At 52.8% G+C, this 14,673-nt stretch overlaps 1 protein-coding gene across 1 annotated transcript in view; it reads left to right on the top strand.

Annotated features, from left to right (window-relative positions):
* The first annotated feature begins 737 nt into the window (after positions 1 to 737).
* The window catches only part of CNGB3 (cyclic nucleotide gated channel subunit beta 3), a 54,516-nt gene continuing 40,580 nt past the window's right edge, over positions 738 to 14,673 (top strand). Inside the window, exons 1-7 of the mRNA XM_084864934.1 lie at positions 738 to 753; positions 1,185 to 1,295; positions 1,718 to 1,926; positions 4,907 to 4,957; positions 7,289 to 7,375; positions 10,167 to 10,231; positions 10,990 to 11,112. Of these exons, the coding sequence (XP_084721060.1) occupies positions 1,280 to 1,295; positions 1,718 to 1,926; positions 4,907 to 4,957; positions 7,289 to 7,375; positions 10,167 to 10,231; positions 10,990 to 11,112 (551 nt within the window). The 5' untranslated portion in view covers positions 738 to 753; positions 1,185 to 1,279. The remainder of the gene's footprint in view (positions 754 to 1,184; positions 1,296 to 1,717; positions 1,927 to 4,906; positions 4,958 to 7,288; positions 7,376 to 10,166; positions 10,232 to 10,989; positions 11,113 to 14,673) is intronic.

Genomic DNA, 14,673 nt, shown 5'->3' with positions numbered 1-14,673 from the left:
CAGCGGGCTGAGCCGTGAACACGGCTGGATTCCCCTTGCGAGCCCACCACGTGCATAGCCAGAACCCCTTCACCACGCCGCCCTCGAACCCTGCCCGCAGGCCAGCCGAAGCCCCTTCTTCCAGCCGCCCGATCCAGGCGGCCTTGGGGCGGGAGGTGCAGTGTGGCCAGGAATGGCACCTGCTATTTCTCCTTTCCCGCCGGCATCTGCTCGCACCTGCCCATCAAGCTTAGGGCGTGGGCTTTCTGGGCCTTCTAGTCAGCTGCAGATTGGCACGCAGGGAGGGGGAAAGACGTCACCCGTCCCCGTGCTGAGCTTCTCATGAGCCTTCTCTGTCGCTGTTTTCCCCTCATTTAGTCAAAAAAGCAGACCACCGGGAGCGCCGCCTGTGAGTGTGCCCGCGGCCCAGCGGCTCCAGACGGGCCTCTGCGGGCGGCGGCTGTCGGAGGGAGGCCTGTCCGCGCCCAGTAAGCCCGGTCCTCCGAGCGGGGGGAGGTCGTGGGGCTCACACAGCGCAGGTCACCGACCACCGGTCCCTGATCCCGGGGGCGGGGACACTGTCACTGCCGGAGGAGCTCAGGATGTGCTTCCGGAAATCAGGGAGCAATCGGGGAGGGCGCCACGCCCGCCCGTGACGTCACACCCATAGATGCCACGCCCACCGTGCGTCACGCCTCACGCACGCCACGCCCTGTGCGTGGGGGGTCTGTGCTGCTGGCGGCCGGGGGAGAGCGGCGGCGGCGGTTCAGTCAGGTGGCTGCCCACGGCCGGAGCGAGGTTCCCGGGTTCTGGGCCGGAAGGCTGCACAGAGCTTCGTTTCTTCAGGGAAGAGGCAGGCATGCAGCCACCGGAACTTGGCGAATGTGCTGAGAGGGAGGTTTTGAACTTTGCTTGTCCGTAGCCTGCAGGACACGAGCCTGGCCCCACTGTCTGAGCCGCGCTTAGTTCTCTGCTCCTGCCTGTGACCCTCCGGCCTCCGCTCAGGAGCTCACCTGCTGTCATTTCCAATCCCAGCGATTCCAGGACCCGATCTTTCCATGAATGTCACATTTTACTGTCACAGAAAGCCTCCTCTGCCTGTACTGGGGGGGCCGGAGAGGTTCTGGAATGTTCTGACTTCAAGAAAGCAGGCTCTCTGCCCCTGGAGCTAAGGGAGCCTCCTAACGCTTTCCTCTTCCCACCAGCCCAGCCCGCCGCTGTGCGGTCCGCCCCAGGGCAGCGCGGGGGCTCGGGGCGTCCCACCCCGCAGGCCGGGCCTCCGGGGGCGCTCCCCGGCTGCATGGCCTCCGGCGCAGGTACGGCTCCTCCGGGGCGTCCCAACGGGCCGGGCCGGGCGGGCAGTTCTGTCCCCCCCCCTCCACCTCCCTGGAAGGCGGTGCGGGCACCGGGCTGCTGGTGCTCCGCTGGGGGCTGGGGCCGGAGCACGCCCCCCAGGCCCCGGGTGGAGGGGCGGTGTGCGGGCCCCATCAGCCCGGGTGAGAGGCGGCGGCGGGGAGGGGCGCCCATTTCCTGGCTCAGGACACCGTCCTGTGGGCACGACTCGGCTCCACTTCTCCACGCTCCTTCCCATGTGGGAAGAGCCCATGAGGTCCCTGGCCCCCGAAAGCCGGCGGCGGGGGGCGCTGTGCCGCTGGAGCACGTGCCCACCCCCCCAACCCCAGCTCTGCGGGCGCAGGGGGCGCCTGGCGCGGCGGTCACGGTCACGGCCGCTCCCCAGCCCCGCACTCCCTGCTGTGGCCGCTGCTGGTGGCCGCCGCCTGCGCCTGGAACTGCTGCCTGCTGCCCGCGCGCCTGGCCTTCCCCTGCCGCACGCCCCGCAGCGCCCCCTACTGGCTGGCGGCGGACGGCCTGTGTGACCTCATCTACCTGTGCGACCTGCTGCTGGTGCAGCCCCGGCTGCCCGCCACCCGCGGAGGCGACGTCATAGTAAGTGGTTGTGTGGAGGTGACGTCAATGAAATTGGGCGGGCGGATGTGACGTCAGAAATTGTTGCGGGTGTGACGTCAGAGTAAGTGGGCGGGCGGAGGCGACGAGGACGGGGTGTCAGCTCTAAGTGGTGGGAGTCTCAGCCTCCTGGGAGCCCATCGCCCTCGCATCACCAAGGGTTCGACTGCTGGGACCCGCAGAGCAGTGACGACAGAAACCTCGGGGCGCTGGTCTTGGGAAGGAGAGGCGGGCAGCGCCTTCGCTGTGGAGGGGGCGGTGCGCTGAGAAGGGGCCCTACGGACACGGGGACACAGAGGCCTCAGGGGGAGGGACTCGCTCAGGCCTCAGACCAGAGGGCCTCGGTCGGGAGCTCCTCAGCGGGGGTCGGACTGAGGGTACTAAGCAGACCTGGTTCTGGAAGGTCCAAGCAGGACACGGCTCACCTGAATGGCAAGCATCCAGCACCGAGCGCAGGGGAGTGACTAGCACTCTGCTCCAGCCTCGGAGTGCGAGTTAGGAGGCCGTCTTCTGTCCCCTGACAGCCTGCCATCCCCTCAGCACTTTAAATCAGGCAGAAAAAATAAGATAGAATAAAACCTCATCCAGCGCAGCTCGCCTCCCGGGGCCGCAGTGTGAGCTGTGTGGAGGCCTTCAGCCACAAAGCTCACAGCTCACAGAGGCCGCGTGGGAAGGAGGGGCCTGGGCCCTCGGTCAGAGTGGATCCCATGCTGTCCAGTGCACTGGCTACAAGCCATGTGTCCATTCAAATGTAAATCCTAATTAAGATGAAATGACATAGCTAAAGCCGGTTTGGCTCAGTGGTAGAGTGTCGGTCTGCGGACTGAAGGGTCCCAGGTTTGATTCCAGTCAAGGGCATGTACATTGGTTGCGGGCACATCCCCCATGGGGAGTGTGCAGGAGGCAGCTGGTCGATGTTGCTAGCTCTCTATCACTCTCCCTTTCTCTCTGTAAAAAATCAGTAAAATATATATATATATTTTAAAGATGAAATGACATGGAAAATCCTGGTTTCTCAGCCACACACCATCCTTCCAGGGCCCAAAACCACGGGTGGCGGGGCCGCCTGGCAGGTAGCACAGAGCGCGGCCTCCCCTGTGAGACCCGCCGTTGGGCGGTGGGGTTGGGAGAGAGCCATGAACACCAAGGTCTGCAGGAGAGCCAGACCCACGGAGGAAGCCACGCTGCAGGCCGAGCCAAGCGCACGCAGGATCAAGCTCGGCGGAGCGCTGTTAATTAACACATCCGGGCCTGTCTCCTGTTCAGCTTCACTGCAGCTTTCTCCCCAGAGCGGCAGCGCCTGCTCTTCACCGGTGGTCTCTGGGACTCGCTCCCCCCGCGGACGGCACGCACAGTCAGCTGAGGCTCACAAAGGACGTTCCGTGAGCACAGACCCAGTCTGCAGCCCCGGCCCTGCCTCCCCACCTTCCTTTCCAGCCAATGCCATGTGCCATCCTTGCCTCCCGCCCAGCGGGTGGCCAGAGCGGACCCGCCGACGTCCCAGCAGGGCGAGCAGAATGGCCAGGGAGTGGCACTGAGTTCTGTATTTTGGGGAGCAGAGGGGTAGGTTTCTTAATCGCCTCAACGTTCTCTTCTGCGTCTCCAGGTGATCTTAAATTAGCAGAAAGCTCGAAGGACTAATGTTGGTGACTTTTAAAATGTTATTTGCTATAGAGTGCTTCCTGTACTTGAAATCTCTCCTAGAAAGGAACTCTAAAGGCCGGAGCTGACGCTGTAGCAAAGCTGTGCTCACAGCACCACGCCTGCGAAGGCGGCCCAGCGCTCCCGCCGGCCCAGGCTCAGCCCGTGATGGACGGCGATGCTGTGGATGGGAAGTAAACACACACACGGAGCTCATTTCAACCTCCATTAGATGCACAAGGGGGAGAAATCAGTGTCTGACAAATGGAAATGACAGAACCAGTGAGGGGAGGCTTTTATTTTCCATTTTCCAGGAGGCCTTTGCACACAATGGCCTGTTGAAACCAGGAAAAATCACCAATGAAAACACACTCAATAGGCTCTATTTGAAACGCATTATCACCAGCTACAAATGTAGAACAGAGATGAATTGCCTTGTTTGTTGAAAAGACATGTAATGGTTTTTTTCATTTAGGGGAGGTCATTTTCACCTTCGAGACTTGATTACACTTTGGAAAGAAGACACACGAGTTGCCAGTTGAGCACCTGACCTGAGAGTCTCACTACCTTTAGTGGACAGGCAGATCATTCACTCATTCATTCATGCATGCATGCAGCAGGCGTTTATCAACAACCTCTATTGCCAAGCATTCCAGGGCTGAGGATGGAAATATTAATTCCCCGGGGCCTTGAGGGGAAACAGAAAAATAGCAAACAACAGCTTGAGATGCTGAAGGTCCCAGCAGAAGGAGCTAGGGGGAAAGGGAGAGGGAAGGCCACAGGTTTTCCATCCTGTAGAGTAGTTTCCACAATGGGCTAACAGACAGAGGCATGCTAATGAGAGAGCAGCATGCTAATGAGAGAGCAGCATGTTAATGAGAGAGCAGCATGCTATGAGGGACCTGGTATCCTCAGCCCTGGTATATTTTCGGGTATATTTCTGTAACATTTAGTATTGTACATGGGTAGAATTCTAGCCAAAGGGGGAGGGCAAGGAAGGGGGAGTCACTGGAATGTGGACAGCCCGTGGTCAGGGGTAGAAGAGGCTGCTCCCTGTGTACAGTCACCGTGCTTTGTCCGCTGGTTAACAGCACATGGACAAGTCCTTCCTGCCTGTAACTAAACGTAAGGATCCCAGTGCAGCCTTAGCATTAGTTCTTTTAGGTCTGAATGTTAAACGCCATCCTCCTCCTTTCTCACCCACCACACATTTGTTGAGAGCACCTGCTGTGTGTTAGACATTGTGTTAGAAACTGAGGAAACAGTATTTTTAAGTGAGAAAGTAGTTTATTAAAACGGTTAAAATATAAATATGTTTCAGATGGATCCCCATGAGCTAGCGAGGCTCTACAGGAGTTCTACAAAATTTCAGGTAGGTGACTCACAAACGCAAAATTATCCAAGCAACCCATCGCATTTTACTTTTAAGTCCCACCATACGTTCCTGTCTGAAAACCTGCTTTCTTCCACAAATGTAGCCTTGGGAACAGTTTGCACAGGGAGGTTTGTTAGAGACAACCAGTGGCACACGCATGCTTCCTCGAGGTGCAGATGTGTCTGCTTTACCGCAGAACAGAAGGCTGGGCCACACGGGCTCTCTGAGTTGGACATCAGTAAGGGGGTGGCTGAGCCCGGTCCGGCCAGCAGGAGCGCTGGCCTCATTCCTGCGATGACGTAAACGCTACAGTTACTCCCCTCCCCTTTCTCTCCTGTGCGAGAATGAGAAATGCAGGAAAGCGAGTAGATAAGTGACCTGCCATGGCCTCTGCCTTTCCTCCAATGGTAGCACAACCTTGTTTTCACCCACAATCATTCACAGCCAAGAGCTTGTCACCTTCCGTCTGTCCCCCTAACTCTGAGACACAGGCAGGGATTTGGGGTCACCCAATCTGGAGGAGGGAACTCCAACCTCCCATTTCAAGGACAATACTTTAGTAACCTCAAATCACTAAAGTATTGTCCTTGAAATGGGAGGTTGTTTTGTTTAAAAAACCCAAATCTGGGTTTAGGTGCCAAATTGTCCCACTTGCTGCTGGGTGGTGATTTGAATGCCTTTCCATGGTTTGTCTCCAGCTCCTTTCCTTTGTGAGCAAGGCGCCTGCGCACTCACTTGTTAGAAAGCTGCTGACTGGGCGCATCTGCTGCGAGGACCATCTCCTTCCTAAGTGCCCAGCTCACTCCAAACTGCTCACTCTCAAAGTGGTGAGGGGAGGCTGACTCCTGTGTTTAATTGGTTGATAAAGATAGATGGTTGCATTTACTAGTGTTTCGTTGTGGTTGCTCCTGCTTTCGCCTGCCCTGAGCCCTCCCTGCGGCTCTGTGCCCGAAAGCAGAGGCACCTTTGTGCTTGGTGACTGCACTCGGGCCAGATCGGCTTTTTACAGGTTAAAGAAAAGATGATATGGTCCGGCCAGTGTGCTCAGTGGCTGAGCGTCAGCCTACGAACCAGGAGGTCCCAGTTCGATTCCTGGTCAGGTCCCATGCCTGTGTTGTGGGCTCCATCCACAGTAGGGCGTGCAGGGAGCAAGTGGTCAATGTTTCTCTCTCATCATTGATGTTTCTCTCTCTCTCCCTTTCCGTTCCTCTCTGACATCAATGAAAGCATATTTTTTAAAGATTAATATGATCTGAACCGGAAGGCACCGCAGCGGGGCAGCACCTGCCTTCCTCACTCTGGAGATGCTGTTAGTAGCTGCTCCTTTCACCCTCTGCTCGTCCTGAGGCTCAGCCTCCTCAGGATAAAGCCCAGGTCTGATGATGATACAGCTCACAAACCGGTGCTGCCAGTCAGTAACGGGTTTCTAACAGCCGGTGGGCCCATGCAACCCAGAAGTGCCTCTGCTCTTGGGGGCACAGCCGCCGGAAACTCTGGCCCAGCTCAGGCCTCCTCTTCCATCACGTGGCCCCACAGGACGCTTGTCACTGCCCTTAGTTGTCTTAAATAAATGTTTTAACATAACCCACTTTTCAGTGTCACCTAAAAAATAATGAAGGCGAGTGATTCTCTTAGGTAAAGAGGCCCTCAGCATGATGCTGTCATTCAGAATACCAGGGGGGGGAGGCCAGGGTACAGACACAGGACAGACCGAAAATACCGTGTCCGGTGGAGCCGCACTGCAGTGCCCTCCCCACACCATCCCTCCTCCCACCGCACAGCCTGGGCACCACCTCCAGGGCGCGTTCGCTGCTCCCTGTGGCCAGTGGGTGGGCAGGCAGCCTGGAGGCCGCCACCTGAGCCGCACTGTCCTCACTGTGAGGGCCCAGAACTGGCGAGCGGGAACATCACTGCAGAGAGAACAGTCGGGACCGGGCTTGTTTTTCAGCCCAGAAGCCCAGTTTAAAACTGTAAAAGTGTAGTCCCGCATCAGTGACCACCCACCTCTGCAGCACCCGTGCAGGTGCAACGGGGTGCTGCTGAGCCGAGGCTCCTGGGAGGGCTCAGAGGGTGTTCCCCCATCCCCCCACTCCAGGGCTCAGAGGGCGTGTCCCCTCCCATTGTCCCCGCCCAGGGCTCAGAGGGCATGGGCCTGACCGCCTTGTCTCCCCGGGCTGTTGCTTCCAGTGGCACCACGTGCTTGCCTGCAGGCGGTTTTGTGTTAAGGACACAGGACGGCGATGGTGCTGTCAGCTCTGCATACGTGGGTATAGTCCACATCCAAGAAGCAGCGGACTCCGCATAACCGCACACATGTTGTCCCAACAGCTGGATGTGGCTGCAGTGGTGCCATTGGATGTGCTCTGCCTCTTCTTTGGCTTTCACCCAATATTCAGGACAAACAGGATATTGAAGGTGAGATAACTCTATTGATATTCTTACTTGTCTTGCTTTACTTATGGAAATCTTGAAGTGATTTAAAACATCCTAAAAGTACGATGTTCTTCCTTCACTCAAACTGTCCGTTTTTCCGTCCTCATCGTTGCTATGAATTTTAAGACCTCAGGAAGGAAGCACATCATGGCACCCACTGTGGGAGGTGACAAGGCTGTGTCACGCTGTATCTCAGGTGTTTTATCGCCGGAACAGGAATGCTTTGTCTTCTGTACACAAATACAGCTGCCAGTGGTCTCATGTTTCATTCTTTTCCACTCATCCTTTTTGCTCAGAGCCGCTGAATGCCTGGAGTCCTGGCTGTGAAAGGAGAGAGTCCGATCCGACAGCCTCCCAGTTCCTGTACTCACCAAACTCTGCCATCCCAGCAAATGCAGACATACTTTCCAAAACAAAATTACTTATGTCACTTGGATACAGCTCAAATGTCCATCAACAGGGAACTGGTTAAATAAATTGTGGTACATCCATATAATAGAACACACTTTGTAATGCAAAAATAAATAAATAAAGAGGAAGTTTTTCATGAACTGGTATGAAAAGACCACCAAGATAAATTGCTGAGTGAAAAGCAAGCTCGTTTCAGAACAGTGTATAAAACAATGCTAACTTTTGTATAGCAGAAAATGAAAATATTCAATTTTTCTGAGCACATGTAAACAGTGGAAGGCTACAAAAAAATCTAGTGAAAATATTAGGGGATTGGAGGCAGTGGGGGGAGGGGATAGACTGAGACAAGATTCGTGAAGGGGTGTACTTGCTACCGTTTGAATGTGTAAGTGCATTACCTGTTCCACAGATACTAAGACATGACTCATAGCCCCATGGGGTAACTAACACAAATGTGGGGAGAGTTGGGTCTGGATTTGCGTGTAAATCGTCAGCCATAGCAAGAGGAGCCATTTCCAAAGAACCTCCTGAGGAAGGCTGGAGTTGTGTAAATCCCAGTGGGCTTCCCTGGGTGCTGGTACCAGCGCACACAGCCGTGGCGGACGTGGGGCAGGGAGGGCTGTGCTTCGTCAACCTGGATAATCGTTACCTCGCCGGTTCTTCCAGTCCACTTCATTGTAGCGGCGAGGAAAATGAGAGCTAGCGGGTCTGTCCCCCGTGCTGTGCTGAGCGGGGACCTGGGTTCCTCTCGGACTTCCCGACCAGACTCCACCCTCCAGGCCCACGGTCTCTCCAGTGGAGAGGGAAACAGCCTCAGGCCCTCGGGATGGCGAAGGCCTGGCCAGGACTGCGGCCTGGGGGGCAGACTCCTCACGCCCAGCACCGGGGGCAGGCATCCCTTTCTCTTCTCAGTGAGAGTATCAGGAGCTGCTGTTCAGAGATGACCAGCTTTCAGACACTCAGGCATGTGTTTGGAGTTCGCTGGCAGTGCAATAGAAGTGTGTAAAATGCCATGCTTCCCACCCATCCCTGTGTGCCCAAGGGACCCAAAGCCCATCTGTATTCAAAGCTTTTTTAGTATAGGACATTCTGAATGTCAGCATTGGTCTTTTCTCCGTAGCCCCATGGTCCAGTCATTTCACATATAGGTGAGTCATTTTGATGCACAGTTCACTGAGAAAATATTGTTTGTCTCCAGTAGAAAAACACCAAGAATATAAATGTTCACTTCAGTGATTACTGAAGCTAACATTTAAACCATGTCCTGATACAAACTTCTGTTATGAGCACCACAAACAATTTACCACCGATCGGAATTACCTTCATCTGAATGTCTGAAGGATTTTTCCTACTCAGCAATTCTGGGCAAATGAACCATTTGTGTATATTTCTGGCTAAAGAGTCATTACTATTATGTCTGTTTTTTAATTCCAAATGTTCTACTATAGTCAGATATACATTGGATGAAATTCTGAACTAAATAATCTTGGAACAAAATAATCCCTAATAGTCCCTTCTCGCTATAGGATCCTGTGATTCTCAGCACAGTAAATAATTAAATGCATGAACTGAGTGTGCACCCAACCCCTCCAAGAGACATCTTATTTTATTGTCCCCATTTTACAGATGAGGAAACTGAGGCACAGAAATGTTAAGTGACTTTTCCAAGGCCACACAGTTAGCAAAGGGCAGGGGTGCAGTCTCACTCCTGCATTCCTCTGCCTCAGCTGGTAAAGGAGGAGGTGGGCAGGCGAGTGTGGGGAGGTGAGTGGAGGTAGAAGTAGATGTAAGCAGGAAAGAACCTCAAAGGAAATAGCCACTCTGTTTGGATTCAACCTGTGTAAGCTCACTGTCTCTTTAAGCAATGTCACGAATTGTAACTGATACTCATATTTACTGGACTTGAAATGTTGTTGAAATTAAACACATTTAATGGAACTTGCTTAGGAGCAGTGCTAGCCCTGAGCCTCAGGATCAGCATCTACTTGTGACTTCAATGTGTTATCATCTTCCTCTTTCACAGACGTTCTGGGGAGTGTGATTTTAATTCTTGTAAAATAGAATTCTACTCTATGCTTTATAAAGAAACAGGAAAAATGCTTTTCAGCCTGGTTTTCATTAGCATTAGGAACGAGACTAACTAGAGGGTGGAAGTCCAATAAGCAGGAGCTGTGGAAGTTGGTTAGGCACTATGCTAAGTGACCCTAGAGGAAAATCCGCTCAACAGACACTAGTTTGTCTTTTTTTAAGACATGTAGATGGGATTATTTTGAACGACAACAAAATGTGTGTCGTATAGCTTTATTCAAATGGATGTCTTTAAGACTAACTTTGGGATTTCTTCTGCTTGTTTTATATATAGTACAGATCATTCTTTGAATTTAATCATCGCCTGGAATCGATCATGGACAAAGCATATATCTACAGGTAAGATGGAGTCAACAGCAGACAGGGTGTATATTCAAAGGTAAGATGGAGTCGATCGTGGACGGGGCGTATATCTACAGGTAAGGGAGCTCAGTGTTTGTTGGCTGGAAGGGGTACATTTGCAGGGGTACATTTCAGATGGACAAATGTGACCTCCTGCAAAGAGGAGAGATCATCTCGGGTTTGGGCCACATAATGAGGTTACATTCCTAAAGCAGACTTGAATATATTTTGAAGTGAGATGAGAGTATGGAAATCATACTGCCTAAAAGTGAGGGTGTAACACACACCAGACTCTGATAACTTTTTCTCGGATATGACTAAAAAATAGGCCGAATTCCGGCTTCCATGAGAACAGGTACAAACAATCGTGCTGGGTCACAGGCTCGGTCTCCCGCAGACAGTTCATTCCCAGCCGCCTTTCCTCTGTGTTCCCCTGCCGCTCCCGTGCAGGACACCTCCAGCCAGTTAACCACAGCAGGAGGCCGAGAGCCTTCCCCAGGTTAAGTCAGCGCGGCTATTTCCTGGACTCGGGTGGACAGGTGACCCTGGGAGCAGATCCATAGCATCTGCAGAAAGAGGGGGCGGGGGAGAGTTACTCTCAGTGCCTGTCCAGACACTGCAGTCAGAGAGCGTGCCCTGGCTCCATCCTGTCACTGCTGCATGGGAGGTAACGCCCAAATTTGGAGTGAGGAGACTGGGCAGCCAGGTCAGAGGAAGGAGCCGCCAGTGCGAGGCCTGCTCTGCGTCCTCCTCAGGGTGGCTCGGACGGCGGGCTGCTTGCTGTTCGCTCTGCACGTGAACGCCTGCATCTACTACTGGGCCTCAGACCGCCAGGGCATCGGGACCACCCGGTGGGTGTACAACGGCCAAGGAAACATGTGAGTTTTCATTCCGAGGAAACTTCTATTGCCTTCTTAACTTTCTGTGTCAGTGTGAGAGTTTTGTAAAGCCAATATTTTTGAAACTTGTCATAATCCATCAGTGGGCGGCGAAAATTCTTTAATGGGATATTTTCAGTGAAAGAAGATCAAGTAGAGGAGGACAGAATAGGAAACATCAGACTCTGTCATATCTAGTATGGGTGCATATGTGTGTGCATGTGTGTATGCATGTGTGTGTGCGCACACACGTGTGAACATGTGTGCATGCGCATCCTTTGCTGACCCAGGAAATACATTTCTTACACTGCATCATGACCAAACAAGTTTGGAAGCCTCTGCCTCAGACAGCTGGACATCCCCCAGACGGGTCCCAGTTTGGAGAGGGTGCAGGCTGGTCTGACTGGACTCCCCCCAACCTGTGCACAAATTTCATGCACTGGGCCTCTAGTTATAAATAACTTATTTATATAGGAAACTGAGTAAGGTACCAACTCTAGTAAATATTGCCTAAAAGTGAGTGTGTAATTCATGCCAGAGCCTAGTAACTGGTTTTCGCAAATCAGCAAGCTACTACAGAGCTGCACCAGAATTCCTTCTGTGGGCGACAGTACGCTAAAATCACATCTCTGATCCCAGGCATAGTGCAGGCCAGGTGTCCACAGGGGCCATCTCTAAAATCCAACAAGACCCATTACTGTAATCTTTGTTGTTTGTGATTACTTGTTATGTTTCTAGACAATTTATGATCACAACTGCTTTCAGTTATTGCAAAACTGTAAGGATTGCAAAGTCTACCAAACAGCTGTGTGTGTGCTGAGGCCCGAGCAGGTGACGAGACGCCTCCGGGGAACAGAAACAAGGACAGTGTCCTCATCCAGAGAAGGGACAATAGGATCAGAAAACCAAAAAAACAGAATCAGTCAAAAAAAGAATGGACCAAATTCGTCAACCAAAAGAGATTGTCAATATCAGTCCAATAAGCTTTAAAACAAAAATAATTTTAGGAAAATGAATGTCACCATACAACAGTAAAAGTTTTAATTCCCCATTAATATATCCCAATCTAAATGATATGCACTTAATAAAATACTTACAATTAAACAGAGAAATTCATCTAGCAAAAATGAATACAAGGAAGAGAAATTAGCAAATACACCATCAAAGTGTGGACGGCTGCACATGACTGCTGATTGGTCTAGAATAGGGGTGTCGAACTCAATCAGAGAAGGGGCCAAAATCTAAAATCCAGCCTAAATCGCGGGCCGAATGGTTTACTGAACAGTCATAAACTGACAATGTCATAAACTGACAGCGGAGTGCAGTGATGACAGCGCGGTGCGGGCCACATTGCAAGGCCTGGCGGGCTGGATTTGGCCCGCGGGCCTTGTGTTTGACACATGTGGTCTAGAACAAGAACAGTTGTTAATGAAGTCAGAAAATGTGAGAACCCAGCTGACAGGCTGGATTTAGTGGGTGTAAACAGAACCTTGCACCGAATAATTAGCAACCACCTGTTCCTCTCAATCACTCACAGAAAAGTTATAAAAGTGATCCCTTCCCAGGGCAGGAGCAGGCTTCCCACACTTCCCAGCAGTGTTCCTCCAGCCCCTCCGCTGCGGTGAGCATGCCTTCCCCCAGGCGCCCACGCTGCTCTGCAGCCAGGAAACTCCCACTCAGAACCAAAGCCCCTCACCCCGGCGCCAGCGGGGACATGCCTGCAGCAGCAGCGTGTTCACGTGTCCTGGACGATCTGCAGGGGCCCTGACCAGCACAGCCTGCCCCTCGTGTTGCTCTGTGCACTTGGGCCGTGTAAGCCTGTGTGGTTTTCGATGGCCCTAAAGGCCGACGCTCCTGAGGCCACTGGACTTGGAAACGTTGCCCGGCGAGGACCCAGTGGCAGACTGCGGGACCTACGTCGGTCGCTGGGAACATTTAAAATAGAATCAAGTTTACTGCCGTCCCGTGAATCCTCACCAGACTGACACTGTGTGCTTCAAGGGAGGCAAGCCCTTCCACTTGTAGGTTAGAGGGCACCCTCCCTTAGGAAGCGGAGGGCAAGGCCCGGGCTTAGCCAGGGAGAGCATAACCAGGTCAGTTACCTGGTTCCCATGAATACTCCCTGTCCATCTTTGACCATATATTTATCTCTCTTCTGACATAAACTCCCCGATATGCCCAAACCTCTCTGTGAACCCCGAGCCCCAGTGCTAGCACACGGTCTTCACAGGAAGAGGGAGTGCCGGGCTGCCCTGGGACCCCGGCAGAGGCCCTGAGGAAGGGTACCCCCCATCTCCCACAGAGATGCAGGCCCAGGTCCAGAGGGTGTCTCCTCCGAGTCCCCTAGATCCTCAGCTCAGACCCGGGTCCAAGCGCAGGAGGACCAGCCTTTCCCAGACACGCGACCCCTTCAGTAACCACACCTCCATGCGCAGAGTTCTGGAGCAGAGGGAGTCGGAGTCGCTGGGTCATTACGCTGATCCTAGAAAATCCTTAAGATGCCACCTAATTAAATCACAACTCTCACCATTGGGTGTGCATGTCTGGATATAAGACGTGACAGGAAAGAATCCCCAAACAAACCTCGGAGCGTCAGGGCAGGAAACCTCCGATTAGCATGCAGACTATTCACGCACACGCAATAGTGTGAGCCAGGCCAGAGCGCCACAGGGGCGTGATACTGAGCATGGAAAACAAGAAATGAGAGAGGAATCCACATGCCTGTCCCTGCTCGCACCAGGTGACAGAGGCGGGCACGGACGTCCCAAGCCCTGTGGGGGCGGGTCTCACGGAGCAGAGCCGGCCTCCCCTCTGCGGGCAGTGCTGCTTCAGTGGACACAGGCCAGAGGGTGGGGAGGGCCCAGGGTAGGGGCGGGGTGGGCTAGAAGAGGTCAATGTGGGGGAGAGGGGACATAAGTAATACTTTCAACAATAAAGATTTAAAAGTAAAAATAAGGTTCCTTATTTTAAAAAGACACATAGGTGCAGGTAACAGGAAATGATAAATTTGGAAGTTAAAATGCAATCCATAAAACCCATTCCATACTTCTTCAAAGTGATCCTCTTTAACACCCAAGTTCACTGTGATAGCACGAAGGCCAAGGAAGCTGCTGGAATAAAGTGCAGTGATGGCATCATCATCCCCTTGGCAGAGTGGTTTCCAACCTACCAATGCCTACATCTGCCAAGTTACAAAACAAAACAAAACAAAACACAACTCATGTCCTTCAAAAGTGGTGAATTTCAAAATGAGTGATTTCTTTCTAGATCTGATGAAAATTCCAAGCTTCGCCCTGGCCAGGTAGCTCAGTTAGAGCATCATTTCAATATGCCCAAGGACGCAGGCTCAATCCCCACTCAGGGCACATACAAGAAGCAACCAATGAATGCATAAATCAAGAGAATAACAAATTGATCTTTCTTTCTCTCCCTTCCCCCCCTCTCTCTAAAAATCATTCAATAAAAGCCAAAACCGGATTGGCTCAGTGGTAGAGCGTCTGTCTGCGGACTGAAAGGTCCCAGGTATGATTCCGGTCAGGGGCATGTACATTAGTTGAGGGC

The sequence above is a fragment of the Pipistrellus hanaki genome (genome assembly GCF_964339955.1).
Source record: "Pipistrellus hanaki genome assembly, chromosome: 17".
Classification (NCBI taxonomy): Eukaryota; Metazoa; Chordata; class Mammalia; order Chiroptera; family Vespertilionidae; genus Pipistrellus; species Pipistrellus hanaki.
The sequence above is the reverse complement of the archived record's forward strand: the minus strand, read 5'-3'. Positions and strand labels throughout refer to the sequence as shown.